Raw genomic sequence first — 13,530 nt, 5'->3', positions numbered from 1 at the left:
GTGTTCGGCCAGTGCTCTCGGGCACATGGTGTGATTCTTGGGGCTGTCTTTTGCAGAGCCAGGAGCTGGACTCGATCCTAGTGGGTCCCTTTCCAACTCAGGATATTTTATGATTCTATGATTTTGTAACCAGTAGAGTTCTAGTAAGGTACTAACAGGCATTTTAGATGGATAAAACTCCCTGTCTGCTGAGCTACTAGGGCTGCTTTCCCTTCAATACACTGAGCGGCAGAGAAGAAACCGAGTAGCTTTTGCGTCCCCATTGCCGGGCGGCCCCGCGCCGCAGGAGCTCGGCGCTCTCGTTTCTCTCTGCCCGGCAGCCCGACCCCCCTGCCCTGCTCTCGGCGGCACATGACCGCGGCCGCTGCCCCGCCGCGCGTTCCTCGAGTGCCGCACCAGGTAGGGAGGGAGGGCAGCGCCGCACGCTCGGAGCGTCCCGCCCCCGCCCCGGCCCGCTCCCAGCCCCGGCCCCGCTCCCAACCCCGCTCCCAGCCCCGGTCCCAGCCCCCGGCCGGCCCCGCCGCTCACCCGCGCCCGCCGGGGAGGCATGAGCGACGGAGCGGCCGCTCCGCGCCGCGGGTGAGTGCGCGGCCCTGCGCGGGGAGGGAGGGCAGGCGGGGGACAGGAGGGAGACAGGCGGGCGGGAGGGGACAGCCCCCCCCAAACCAAATATGAGTTTATGGAAAGCTTCGGCGAGAGGGGTGCGTGGTTTCGGGATGGGACTGTCCGGTGCCAGGTGCGGCGCTTCGCGCTGCTGCCTTTCTGCCTCCGCGCTGCTGCCTTTCTCCTCCTGCGGTTTGCACCGAGGGATGGCAGCCAGGCAGCAGCTCCCCCTTCCCGAAGGCACTATCGGAGCCTGGCGGTCGCTCTGGAGTTTTAGCATCAGAGGTGCGAAGGGTGCAGAGAGAAGCAAACTCACAGTCTCTTTCCACATGTTAAAACTCCGTTGTCTAGTTGCGGTCCTGCAATAGAGAGATGTGTGTGGAGAAAGCCCAGGTACCGCACAGCGAGGAAGTTGCGGTCCTGGGCTCCCAAGACTCCCCACCTGCTGTGGATACCCCTGCCAATCCCTCATTTAACAGCTTTTTCGAAAATGGGGCAGAATGATTACAAGCAAGCCCTGCGACCGTGCATTGGTTTTGTAAGGGTGGCGTGTCGCCCTCGTCCCTCAAAGCCGGCCGGCAGGTGCCCGATGTCCATTCGAGCTCCAGCCGGCCGTGCGAGCCCAGGTCGGGCAGCGTGGGAGTTTGCTGCGGAGATGCCACTGTAAATAACGACGCACAGAAATCATGTGTGACAGCAGTGTCCTGTGGAGTGGCTGGCCACATTTCAGGATGTGTGCTCTGCTCCTTGAAATTATATTAGTTACAAAACGAAGAATTTTTTAAATACTGTTTGATTTTGTACCGAAAACCTTTGTTATGATTTATACTGTTATGGTTTTGAAGCCATAATCATGCCTGAAGCCCTGCTGGCAACGTGATCTGCAAAACCCACCTTGTGTCCTATCAGACACAATTTACTGCGTAATCTTGTAGCCTAGACCAGAGAATTTCCAATGTGCCCACCTGTGAAACTAATGTGTGACCATCACATTACAGCGGTTTGCTGTTGTATTTTGAATTTATCTAAGGAAAACGTGAACTACTCAAAAAAAAACCTGTTTTGCAACTTTGATGGTAAATCTCAGCTGCTGAGAGGTCCCATTTCAGTTTCAGACCTGTCACAGCCATCACTCTGACTCATCTCCAAGCCTTTAAATTTAAGTGCATGCTGAACAAATAGTGGATGTTCGAGATGGTTTTGATATCTAAGTTGCTGTTTCCCTTTGAATTTAAGTGAAAACCTGGGCTCAGGGCTCAAACACAGTATTAAGCTTTTACTAACATTTATAGAAGGTTTTGCTGTAGGGAGGAAAGGTGAAGGCTTTTAAAAGAAAAATTTGGCCCTGACAACTGAGCATTTTGCTTAGTGTTGAAATCATGGAAGAACAGACTGCTTCAAAAAAGGATTTTTATGGATTAAAAATAGATATTTATATCATTAACTGTAAATATGGCTGACAGAGTTCTATGTAGCATGATGCTCTGGAAAAACAAAAACTTACATTGATGAACCAGTTTTTGTGTTTGAAGCATTTGGCTAGCCTGCAGCATTTCTGCATTTTCAGGGCTGCAGATAATATTGACTGAATTGACTGCACGTGCTTTCAGCTGGAGAAGCAATATGAGATCTGTCTTTCCTAAGGGGTAGTCTCCTTCTAGTCAGGCCCACCAGCAGTCCAGTAGAAGGTGTGATCTTCCACGTGCACACACACACTCACTGTTAAGGTGATTTTCCAAGATGTTCCACAACTAGTGAGAAGCCAACTGCATGGTCTTAACGACAAATACAAACACCTTTTTCTGTCCACTTTCTGGGATGAAGGTGTGTAATTAATCTGCTGATCTTGCTGTTCTCTGATTACAGAAAGAGACAGTCAGGCACATTTGAACAAAGACAATAGAAGTCACCATGCTCCATAAACCTACATTCCCCCCTTAGTGCCCTTGCTGGCTGGAAATTTTTCAAAATGCTTGAATATCACACCAGGGCTTGCACCAGGGGAATCCAGGTTGCATCCCAGCTGAGCTGAGGGATGAAAGAGTAGCTGAGTGCTGCTTCCCTTGTCTGTGCACCCAGGTCCCAGGTTTCTCTTCCATGGGCTTCACTGTATGTGTCATCCCTATGTTCACCTGGAACATGCCCAGGGAACTGGGAAAATGAGCTTTTCTCAGTATGGATATAGCACCTATCTCTTACTCAGTTCACTAAGCTAAATTATTAGCGAGGAAGCATTAAGGGAATCAGAGGTAAGCCTTTAAGTTTCAGTGTTAAGAATCTGACCATAGAGTTCAAAGGTAAGAACATCAAATACCTGTGAGCTTCAGCTTTGAGGGAGGCAATGATTTTGGGTTCATTTTGTACAAAAAGTCTAGTCTAGATGGTTGGCCATTAACTGACTGTTAATATGAGATCTTACAAAAACATCTTTCCATTTATCTTGAGTTTGACCTAAAATCAGAAGATTTGGGGTATTACTTTATTCTCTTTTGAGGTTCTGGCTTCACTTCTCCAGAGGAACTTGTCTTGTTCAAGTGTCTCAGATCCCTTCATAAGCACTTAACAAGGGCCATTTTGAGGAGAGAATTTAATTGTTCTCATCTGAGAGTCTAGAGAACTGAGACAGAGCTCAAAAGGCCTATCCAAAATACAGAGTAAATTAGCATAGAAAATGAGTCAGGGAAACAATTTATTTGCTCCAGTCACAGCGTTAAATTGCTTTTCCCTTACTCACTGTAACTGTTAAGAAATTCATGGGCCATTCCTCTTGCAATGACTTGAGAAGGGCAGACATGCCTTTTATGCTCCTTTCTGATGTAACTGGTATTAAATATGCATTGTAGCTCAGTTACCGTAGACAACTGAGCATAAATTCATCCATCTTCCACTTGAAATTCTGTTCCCAAATGTAGCGGCTGAATATTCTTTCTTTTGTTTTCTACTTTTTGGATGGTTTGGATGTTTCTTGGTTTTGTTTTTAGAGAAGAATCTTTTTAGCATTCCTTAGAAACTAATTAAAATGCTTCCCTTTTGGCTTATTCTCCTAATTTATTAATACCACAAATAACTTTTCTTTGGTGACCCACTTTCATAGGTATCTGAACATCTAGCAAAATTGTAACTCACCAGGAAGGCGGTGTAGACTAATAAATAGCATCTCCAGACAGGAAGAAAAGCCAAGACACTTCTTTCTTTTCCATGCAGAGTTTTACACACCACACATGCAGAAAATATTGCTCTATTCCCCAGCTCAATTGGCGCCGTTAGCCCAAAAGAAAGCATTTTATTGATTACACAATTGATTTAAAGGTCAGAATGTAGGATTGCATCTATTCTCCTGCCTGAATTCAATTTCCACCCACTATCCACAGTGAAGAAACTGCTCTTTGCATAAATATAAATTGAAATACTGATCTGTGTGAGTGTTCAAGGAAATAAACTTTCTCTTCCAGCTCCCAGGGCAACTCCCCAACACTACACTGTCATCAAAACCACTAGACTTCAACTAAGATACTGCTTTTTATTGAATTATCTTACCTGCTTTGTGAAAATGACAGGTTTGCATAGAAAAAGAGGGTACTCACTGATTTAATGAACATGATGATCAACAGGCCACTGGAAGTGGTAGAGCTATACAGCCGCTAAATCAGAGGCCAGCTGCCATAAAAGAGTACGCTTAATTTCATGGTCATTTCAAACTACATGGACATTGCTTTTTGGGAGCTGAAACTATACAGAGTTATCACAAGGAGTGATTAATTACCCTGTGTCCTGCAGACACTCCAACACTGGGCATGATTTAAGGGCAGGCTGCTGTAGGAGGGTAGTCTGTGGTTGTCCCAGCCCAAGGATACTCAGTGTTGCCACCTTCTCTCCAAAGTCTGCTGAAGAGCAGCCCCTAACAGGAGAGCTTAAGGTTTATTTGTTGACTTCTGATGAAGATTTGCTTTCCTTTTCAGTAAGTGTGCACGTCTGTGTAAGTGTGAGAGAATTATGGTGGCATTTAAAGGAGTCTGGACTCAGCCCTTCTGGAAAGCCGTTTCGGCGGAGTTTTTGGCCATGCTCATTTTTGTCCTCCTCAGCCTCGGCTCCACAATCAACTGGGGTGGAGCAGAGAAGCCTCTGCCTGTGGACATGGTCCTTATATCCCTCTGCTTTGGACTCAGCATTGCCACCATGGTGCAGTGCTTTGGGCACATCAGCGGAGGCCACATCAACCCTGCCGTGACCGTGGCCATGGTCTGCACGAGGAAGATCAGCCTTGCCAAGTCCGTCTTCTACATCATTGCCCAGTGCCTGGGAGCCATCGTGGGTGCAGGCATCCTCTACCTTGTCACACCGCCCAGCGTGGTGGGAGGCCTGGGAGTCACTGCGGTAATCTCTCCTCCTCTGCCTCTTGAACTAGCCTAGCTCAGACCCCGAGAAAATAGAATCAGTGTCACACAGAATGAGGAGAGCACAGGTACAGATTTTTAACAGCTTGCTGGTTTATTTACCACACCCAGACAGGGCTTAAAGCTCTCCTTAGGATGGGTTTCTGCAGTGTGATAGTTATAGCTGATCTTTTTATAGAAGCTCTCTTTCCTAGAACTTCCCCAAATCTGATGACAGCAGGTAATGTTAATTTACATACAAAATTTAAATAATATATGCGTGAAATGCCATTTTTATATGGTCTGGGGAGGGGGGAAATTAATTCTATGCTATTATGATGGAGATTGAAAAAACATCAATTTAAAATGACATACTTTTGAAATAGATGGTGGCTTAGATTTCAGCTTTGTTCTAAACTAATAAGGAATGCCATCAGTTAGCCCTGTTGCAGGACTTATTAAAATGCACTTGAGCCGCACACTGCTTAATTTTTAATTGAAATTTAAATTAATTAAGTCAGGGCTAATTAATGAATTTATAATTGAATAGTAAATTACAGTGCTCCCAAGAAAAAAAAATGGTGAAAGCGAAGTGCAGCATTTGCAAATCCCTGTGTAAAAATAAACTATAGCTCTGCAGTCTAACTCTGAAGTTCCAGTTGGATGTTATTGTTAAGCCTTCTGTTCTCAGTCCAGCAATGATTTTCCATGTTTCTCAAAATAAAAAACCATTTAAAAGTTTTTACAAAAAGGGAGAAGGGTGAAGAGGGGGGAATCTCTACCTCTAAAAGTTCATTGTTGTCTTTCACTTTGTACTATTTAGAAATACCATTCATTGAAATACAATTTGTGCATGTGATAGTTTTCTGATTTACAAAATCACCTTTTCTTCATTTCTGGTGTTTCTTTGCCTTCTTCCAGGTACACAGAGATCTTTCTGCTGGGCATGGACTCCTGGTGGAATTGATAATTACATTCCAGCTGGTTTTTACTATTTTTGCTAGCTGTGATTCAAAACGAAGTGATGTCACTGGTTCAGTAGCTTTAGCAATTGGATTTTCTGTTGCAATTGGACACTTATTTGCTGTAAGTTAATGGTTTCTCTTTAAAAAAATAGATCCCTTCACCCTTTATGATTACTTCAGAAGTAAATGGAAACTTTTGTGACCTTTAGAGCAATTACAGCTATATAGCTGCCGTATTCTTTATGGACCCATGCCAAAGCCCTTTGGAGTCTCAGGAGTGTCCCTTTGGGTAGGGTGTTGCACCAGAACTTTTCTGGCTGTTCATGTGATGACTTTTTTTAACTTTATGTTAAGACTCAGGAGAGTGATGATATCTGTTGTAAAGAGGAGGACCTGTACAAAACCAGGGTGGTCCCATAGAAATCAAATCACTGCCTTCCAGACTTTAATAACAGGTAGCATTTCTCTCTGCTTTAGATCAATTACACCGGTGCCAGCATGAACCCAGCTCGATCATTTGGACCTGCTGTCATTATGGGAAGATGGGAAAACCAATGGGTAACTCTCCTTTCATACTTCCTCTACCACAGTGACAAACAGTGGTCAGGATTTTTCATACATCATTTGCTCCCAGTACATCCCATAGAGACCATCCCCAAGGAAGACAGGCACTGACCTGCCCCAAGCTTAGGCATCATCATCTCCTCATCTAGGACTGCAGTGCAGCATGCAGCATGTTTGGAATAGCATCTTACTATTTCAGGGGGCATTTTGTGGAGGTAATAGCTTGGGTAGAAAAGAAATCATAGGAGAAGTTCAAAACAAAAATGAAAAAAGCGACCCAAGGAGACTGAAAGAATTGAACTGCTGGAAAGAAAAATCCTCCAAGGCAGATTGCAAACCCCTCTGGTCCTGCTGGTGAGGAGCTATGGAAGTAATTCTGTCAGCTTCACATTTTGCCTGGTTCTGCAGCAAACTGGGGCAGATGTATAAAATGAGAACAGGGACCCTCTGTGATCTGGTTCCTGGGGGAGAACCTGCATCAGCAAATGCCTGCAGTGAGAGATGAAGAGGTTGCAGTCTGGTATTTGCAGACCAGGCCAGATGTTACCTGCTTCAGTTTGAAAGTGTCAGCTTAGTCAGGCGCAGTTGCACAGGAAATAATGTTATAAGCAGGCTGTGAATGATGCAGTAAATTTCTATAGCATCCAACTTACAAAAAAACATTTCATATTTTATAAGGGAAAGATGGATCACAGCTCAGCCTCACCTAATTATAGAAAGGGAAATCACTTCTAGAGACACACTCAGTGCAGACTGAAGAGCTGTATATTACAGTGCATATAAGGATTTTCTTGATTTTTAAAGTATGAAGCCCACATTGCTCCCACTGCAGCTAAGAATAGAAATAGCATTGTCTTCAGGCCCTAAGGCTTCAATTCTGCAAACACGATACCATGTGTAACTTTGTTCCCAAGAGTTATCCTATTGAGGCAGATTTACCCAGTTATCAGTGAATGGCTTGTTCATATGAAAAACTGCTGTAGTTTTTCACAAGATTAATTATCCATACTCTGAGGAAGCCTGTAATTTATAAGTAAAGCAATAAACAATAAACAAATGCACCGTGGACAAACTTGCAGGAGAAGCTTAGTTACTGTCCTGGCCACTTGGAAAGACAGCCTTTTCTCTTCCTCCAGAGCAGTGATATTGGCATACCATCAACAGAAGCCTGTGGACTTTGGCACCTGCTAATGTCACTGCACTGCTGCTGGTCATGATTAAGTAGATAGGTACCTACAAAGTTGGGTTATGTCCATTGTATTTGTTTATTTAAATTAGATTATCAGACTGCCTGTTGTGGTTGACTGCCTGTTGTGGTTGACTGCCTGTTGTATTGTGTAGGATTAAATGCCAAATCCGAAATATTTTGGAAACATTATTCTGAAATACCAAAGCAGAACTCTTTGTGTGTACACTAGGAAGGGCTTTTTTTCCTTGGAAGTTCATTGTTCATCTTGGTTCAAAATGCAGGAAGAAAATAACTTTTCTACATCAATGTTTCCTTTGTGTGTCTGCTTGCAAAGAGTCCATACTTGTGGTCTATAGCTGGCAGTGAGGAATGAAAAGTTTAGAAGAAGCTCCCTGTGAAGAAGATAGATCAATAAAACTTGATTTAACTTCCTGATAGATCAATAAAACTTGACAAAATTACTTCACTTCAGAGAAGTGGGCCATCTTTGTCAGCCTTCTTATCACTGTTAATTTAAAAGCTTAATGCCTGGGATTTTTCCCCACCCCTTTTTTTGCAGGTGTACTGGGTGGGACCGATAATCGGAGCCGTCCTTGCCGGTGCTCTGTACGAGTACGTCTATTGCCCGGACGTTGAGCTCAAGCGCCGCTTCAAAGACGTCTTTGGTAAGGCCACCCAGCCCTCCAAGAGCAAGTACATCGAGGTGGACGACAACAGGAGCCACGTAGAGACCGATGACCTGATCCTGAAGCCTGGCATAGTTCATGTGATTGATATCGACAGGGGTGAGGACAAGAAGGGAAGAGACCCATCCAGCGAGGTGTTGTCTTCCGTATGACTAGCAAGAAGCACTGAAAGCAGAGAGCGGCCTGCTAGCACGTCCACAGATATCCTTCCACCCATTAAAGAAACAGATCTCCTCTAGACTGAGCACCATCCACTTCTTGAAAGGTATGGTGTGGGCACATGCACGGAGTGGTGTCACCAAACCATACACCTGCTCGGTTGGAAGATTAGGACTTTGCTATAATTAGGATTCCCCATCAATTATTCCAAACTTAGACTTATTCCTAGTATTTTCCATTCCTTCTTTCTGGAGCAACCCCAAAGTCAAAAAAAAGGAGATGAAAGCATTCTCCTTTGATAAAGCAGTCAATAATGAGATAAAGATAGAGATGTGTAACATCCAGATTGACAGTTAAGACGTACCAGGAAATGCCTATAGACATGAAGACCTACTTATCAGATTGTTCTTCTGACACTTAATTGGCTGTTGTCAGCACCGATTATAACATCTTACCCATTAAGCCTTCTTTGCGAGGTTCAGAGACAGCACCAGCACTATTTAAGAGTTTTATCCACAGTCAAGCAAAGGAATATTGTTTCCACTCATGTACATCACTATTGCCTTGCAGACTACCTCTGAAAAAAATGATACTTTAACAGGCTTTTAAGAAAAAAAATTCTATCAACCCATCAAATTTCACTCATCGGATTCACTATATAAATACATTACCTTCATCCCCAAGAGTAAATGTGCTGAAATGGAATGTTGAAGTGTAGGGTAATAAGGCTGCAAAGCAGTGGATTGTACTTCATGCTCCCTCTTGTCATTGTCTATCTGGTGAAACATTCTCCTGGGGTTTGACTATTGACCATTCAATGTTAGCAGACTCTCAAGGTCATGCAAAGAATATAAAGGCTTTCCTGTTACTTAATAACTTAAATAAGAGATATCAGAAGAAAAGAAGGCATATCTGTTTTCAGTGCACTTGTTTGAATACACATTTCTGTGCTAATTTATGTAAACTAAAGGTTTAAATTACTCACCTATTTTCTTACGAGATGGTTGGAGATAGTGTTTTTTTTTAATTTATTAGTAATGTAGAGGGGTTTTAACTTTTAACTGTATTGAGACACTGATTGGGAAATATTTTTTATAACAGATGATAAAAATATGACTGCTTCTGGCTTTTTGTTGTAACTGATGCCTAACTATTTGAACAGGTTCACTGCTTGTTCCTGTGTTCATATAGTCATAAACTACACCTCTGGCAAAGGTTTCTTTATCTGTTGTTAGAAAAAGGTTCAAGTGCTTGCAGGGTGTTGTAGGGGCAAAAGGACATGAAATATGTTTGGTAAACAGTCTTTCCCCTATAGAGGTTTTTGCCAGACAAAATCACCCCAGCAAAACATTTCTGTAAAGCTTTTGCTGACTTACTGCTTTTGTTTCTGATCAGTGGCTTTGAGTTTTACAATATGCAGCTGCAGAGCAGTCAGGAGCATGGTATTATTACCGTAATTATATAGTTTTTATTTTTAAATTGAAAACCTATCCCTGCTTATTTAGCAAAAAGAGAGGAAAAAAAAGTATTAGTCCTGACTGTGGGCTGTATTAGCCTCATCTGTTCTTTGACATACTCTACATGCAATCTTTATTACAGGGAATTAGATGTTTCTAATGAGATAATAAACCACTACACCCTCAAATCTGTGCACTATGATCCAAGGGCAATTCTAGTATCCCAGCTTGCAGCCTTGTATAGTCCCAGCGTGTCTTTTTTCAAGTTCCACATTTTTCTTGTCTTAATCCCTGTTAGTGTGGTGCAAGTTCCTTGCACTGACCATGAGGTTCATGACTCCTTCCTGAATTTGCAGTTGAGCATGGCTGGGGACCTGCAATGGACAATGTCAAATTGCAGATAAGAGCTGCTTCCCACAGCAAGGACTAAGTATCCCAAGGGAAGGGCAGCACAGGTGTGGTGCTATCCACAGGTGGTAGTTGTCCATCTCTGCTCAGATGGATAACTACCATGATAAAGAAATTCAGTGAGAAAGATCAAAACTTGTTGGGGATTTGTCTAGGCAGTAAGCTGGGCTTTTTCTTTTACATAGTTCCAATCTGTATTTGTTAAGGGGACATTTTGGTTAAACCTTTTGCATGGCTTAAAAAAGTAAAGAGTAATACACATAAAATTGGTGGATTTTTAAGCAAAGGTTTGCATTTTTTTGTACTTAAAGACACTCCTTAATTTGTGAATTTTGCATGGTACTGTGTTATTTAAATAAGAAGCTGTGATTTGCTTTATGCTTAAGGGTCCTTTACACAAATGGCTTGATGTGTGTTTTCCTCACCCAGCCTGATTCTGCTGCTGAGGTGAGCATAATGTGAGCATAGCACCAGCCACCTCTGTTAGGAGGATCTTATTCCTAAAATAGAGGCCAGCAGGCAGTAAATGTTGATGCCATGCCATTAGACATTAGCAGGTAAGCAACGTGGGGAAAGTCTGCTCCTGATCCCACAGATTAAAACTTGTGGAGGAGTTTGTAATTGACTACAGTGGAAATGATCCTGAGCTTTTTTGGGGCATGATGGCTTCTCTCAGACACTTCACTGTGTTTTTTCTAAAATCCAAGGCTTTCAGCAATATATTTAATTTTGGAAGAAGATGCTTTCAATTTGAGGCTAGTGACCCACCCTAAAGTAAATCCTTAGCAGTGGCTGTAATCACAGGTGGTTCTGCCCCACCACATTCATATAAGGGAACATCACTCTTCAGCATCCATTAGGACTTAGTTTAGCACAGGGATACGTGCTCCTCTAAGCTGTCTTGCAATGGTATCATCACTGTACAATAGTCATGCTTGGTTAAATAATAGGCTAGCATGACCTTTTTATGGATTCAAGATACTTTTGCTTTAGTATTCTTTTTAAACATGTACTTTGATACTGTTTGAGGGAGATTTGTGTTCTAAAGCTCTTCAGCTCTACACTGCATCTCATAACATACTTGATGTCCTCTTAAAACATTTCTTGGTTTTGGTGGGAAATAGTTTTTTTTATGATTGTGGGTAGAAATCACAGGAATACTGGCAGGTCTGTCATCATTTTGGGGCCCCAAAAATAGGATGAGTCTCACTCCTCCATGATAGCAGGATTGTTTTCAATGCTATATTTGCACTTTAACAAGCACCTTCATAACATTAAGTCTCTGGGTTTCTGAAAAGAAAGCATGGAAGCCAAGGGTGATTCTATTGAAGCACACAAATACCTTTTAGGTTATGTGCACTCTGAGGAGTTCATCACCCAAATTCTAGCTATTCTCAGGAAAAAAAAAAAAAAAAGAAGAAACCCTTCAGCATTCAAGTTGTCATGAAAACCCTTCTGTCCAAGCATTCCACCTTTTCGTGGAAGTAGGAGTGAGATTCATCTCATGCTGTGTTTAGGTTTGTCACGTGTATTTGCATATCAGTTTTTCAAAATGTGCTTTTTTTCTGGTTATTAGTAATTACCACAGTGTGCGTTTAGAAAGCTCGATGGCCATCTACCTTTCTAGTGCTTGATAGCAGAGCAACTGCTGCTGTGCTCTGAAACATCTTATCTGCTGGCTGTGTAACACATTCAGGATATTGTACACCATCCAATATTTTTAATCTTATTAAAATAAGTGAGAATTTACATTGTGAGTCTTTCTTTTCAAGGTGAGAGGTGAAAACACCATGCACAATTTTTTGTATCTTAGTTCAGCCTGTGTGTATCAGAGTTTCTCAAGGACTTTCTGAATAGATAATGTGTAAATATAGACTGCAGTATTTGCTACCCACTTATATGATCTAAGTCATCCTGTTGCAGTCTGAAGTTTAGGACAAAGGAGGTAAAGCAAACTATGTATATGGATTTTTCCACAAGACTGCTTATTGTTTAAGTGCTTAGTCACCATGATATCAGAACTAATGTAATAGAACTTTAAATTTCCATATTTAATATTTGGAATAATCTACTGAAAAATTCACTATAAAATAATACATGATTATCTGGTTCCCACATGTATTCTACTGTATCTCACACTACTGTTGCAAATAAACAAGTGTCAAAAAAAAAAAGGCGTCTTGTGATCATTGGAAACATTTCATGATCCTAAAGCTTAGGACTGAAATATAAGGAAAAACCCCAAATCCAACCCATGGAACATGTCTAAGAGGAGTCTGGAAATGTATGCAACAGAGAATGAATGATTTCCTGTGGAAAAATATTCATCAGAGAAGAGAGCTGCTTGTGCAAATGTTTTAATATTTTTAAGGAAATGAGCTAAACCAATTATAGCAAAAATTATGCTGGTATGTTGTCATGGTTTAATCCCAGCTGGGAACTAAGCACCACACAGCCACTCCCTCACCTCCCCCACTCCTAGTCCAGTGGAATGGGGAGGAGAATCAAAACCAAAACTTTTATGTTGACATAAGAGCAGTTTAATATAAAAAACACAAAACATCAGTGTGTTATCAACATTATTCTCATGCCAAATCCAAAACCACAACATTGTACCAGCTACCGAGGAAAAATTAACTCTATCCCAGCTGAAACCAGGTCATGTATGTACATCACTGATTTTGCCAAATGGATTAAAAACTCATAGGACTAGTGGAGAGCCAAGGATTTGAAAAGTGATAGAAATTATTCTGGCACTTCAGACCCCTTTCACTAAAACAGTTTGTGAGACCAAGCTCCCATGACAATCTTCAATGGAAATCAGAACCTGGGGAATTTACATTTCTAGTTGTCTAACTCTTTGCTTAGAATGCAACGTTTAGCTCCTATGACATTAATGGAGGTAAATTAGGATTCTGGAAATGACTAATATGAGAATCCATCACCTGGGATAGCTTCTAATCAGTAGGAACACCTCATGCCTGATATTCACCCCTTGCAGTGCTTCAGCTCTTGCCTTCAACTTCTTCAAGCTCCAGAGGCACTTCCCAAGAAGCTTAGGGGGAGTGTGTATGTTGCATATGACTTAATACACACATGGTTTGTACCTTACTGAAACAGGGTCCC

At 42.2% G+C, this 13,530-nt stretch overlaps 1 protein-coding gene across 1 annotated transcript; it reads left to right on the top strand.

Moving 5' to 3' along the window:
- The first annotated feature begins 421 nt into the window (after positions 1 to 421).
- On the top strand, positions 422 to 12,578 carry AQP4 (aquaporin 4). The gene is made up of 5 exons (XM_064706017.1): positions 422 to 579; positions 4,563 to 4,977; positions 5,898 to 6,062; positions 6,419 to 6,499; positions 8,254 to 12,578. Exons 1-5 carry the CDS (start codon positions 548 to 550, stop codon positions 8,530 to 8,532), a joined length of 972 nt encoding a protein of 323 aa, XP_064562087.1. The 5' UTR covers positions 422 to 547; the 3' UTR covers positions 8,533 to 12,578.
- The last annotated feature ends 952 nt before the right edge of the window (positions 12,579 to 13,530 follow it).

Source organism: Zonotrichia leucophrys, chromosome 2 (genome assembly GCF_028769735.1).
Source record: "Zonotrichia leucophrys gambelii isolate GWCS_2022_RI chromosome 2, RI_Zleu_2.0, whole genome shotgun sequence".
Taxonomy (NCBI): domain Eukaryota; kingdom Metazoa; phylum Chordata; class Aves; order Passeriformes; family Passerellidae; genus Zonotrichia; species Zonotrichia leucophrys.
The sequence above is the reverse complement of the archived record's forward strand: the minus strand, read 5'-3'. Positions and strand labels throughout refer to the sequence as shown.

Coding starts and splice junctions, on each gene's coding strand:
- AQP4 (XM_064706017.1), top strand. CDS start 548: ATGAGCGACGGAGCGGCCGCTCCGCGCCGCGG. Junction 4,978..5,897: donor GAGGCCTGGGAGTCACTGCG/GTAATCTCTCCT, acceptor GCCTTCTTCCAG/GTACACAGAGATCTTTCTGC. Junction 6,500..8,253: donor GAAGATGGGAAAACCAATGG/GTAACTCTCCTT, acceptor CTTTTTTTGCAG/GTGTACTGGGTGGGACCGAT.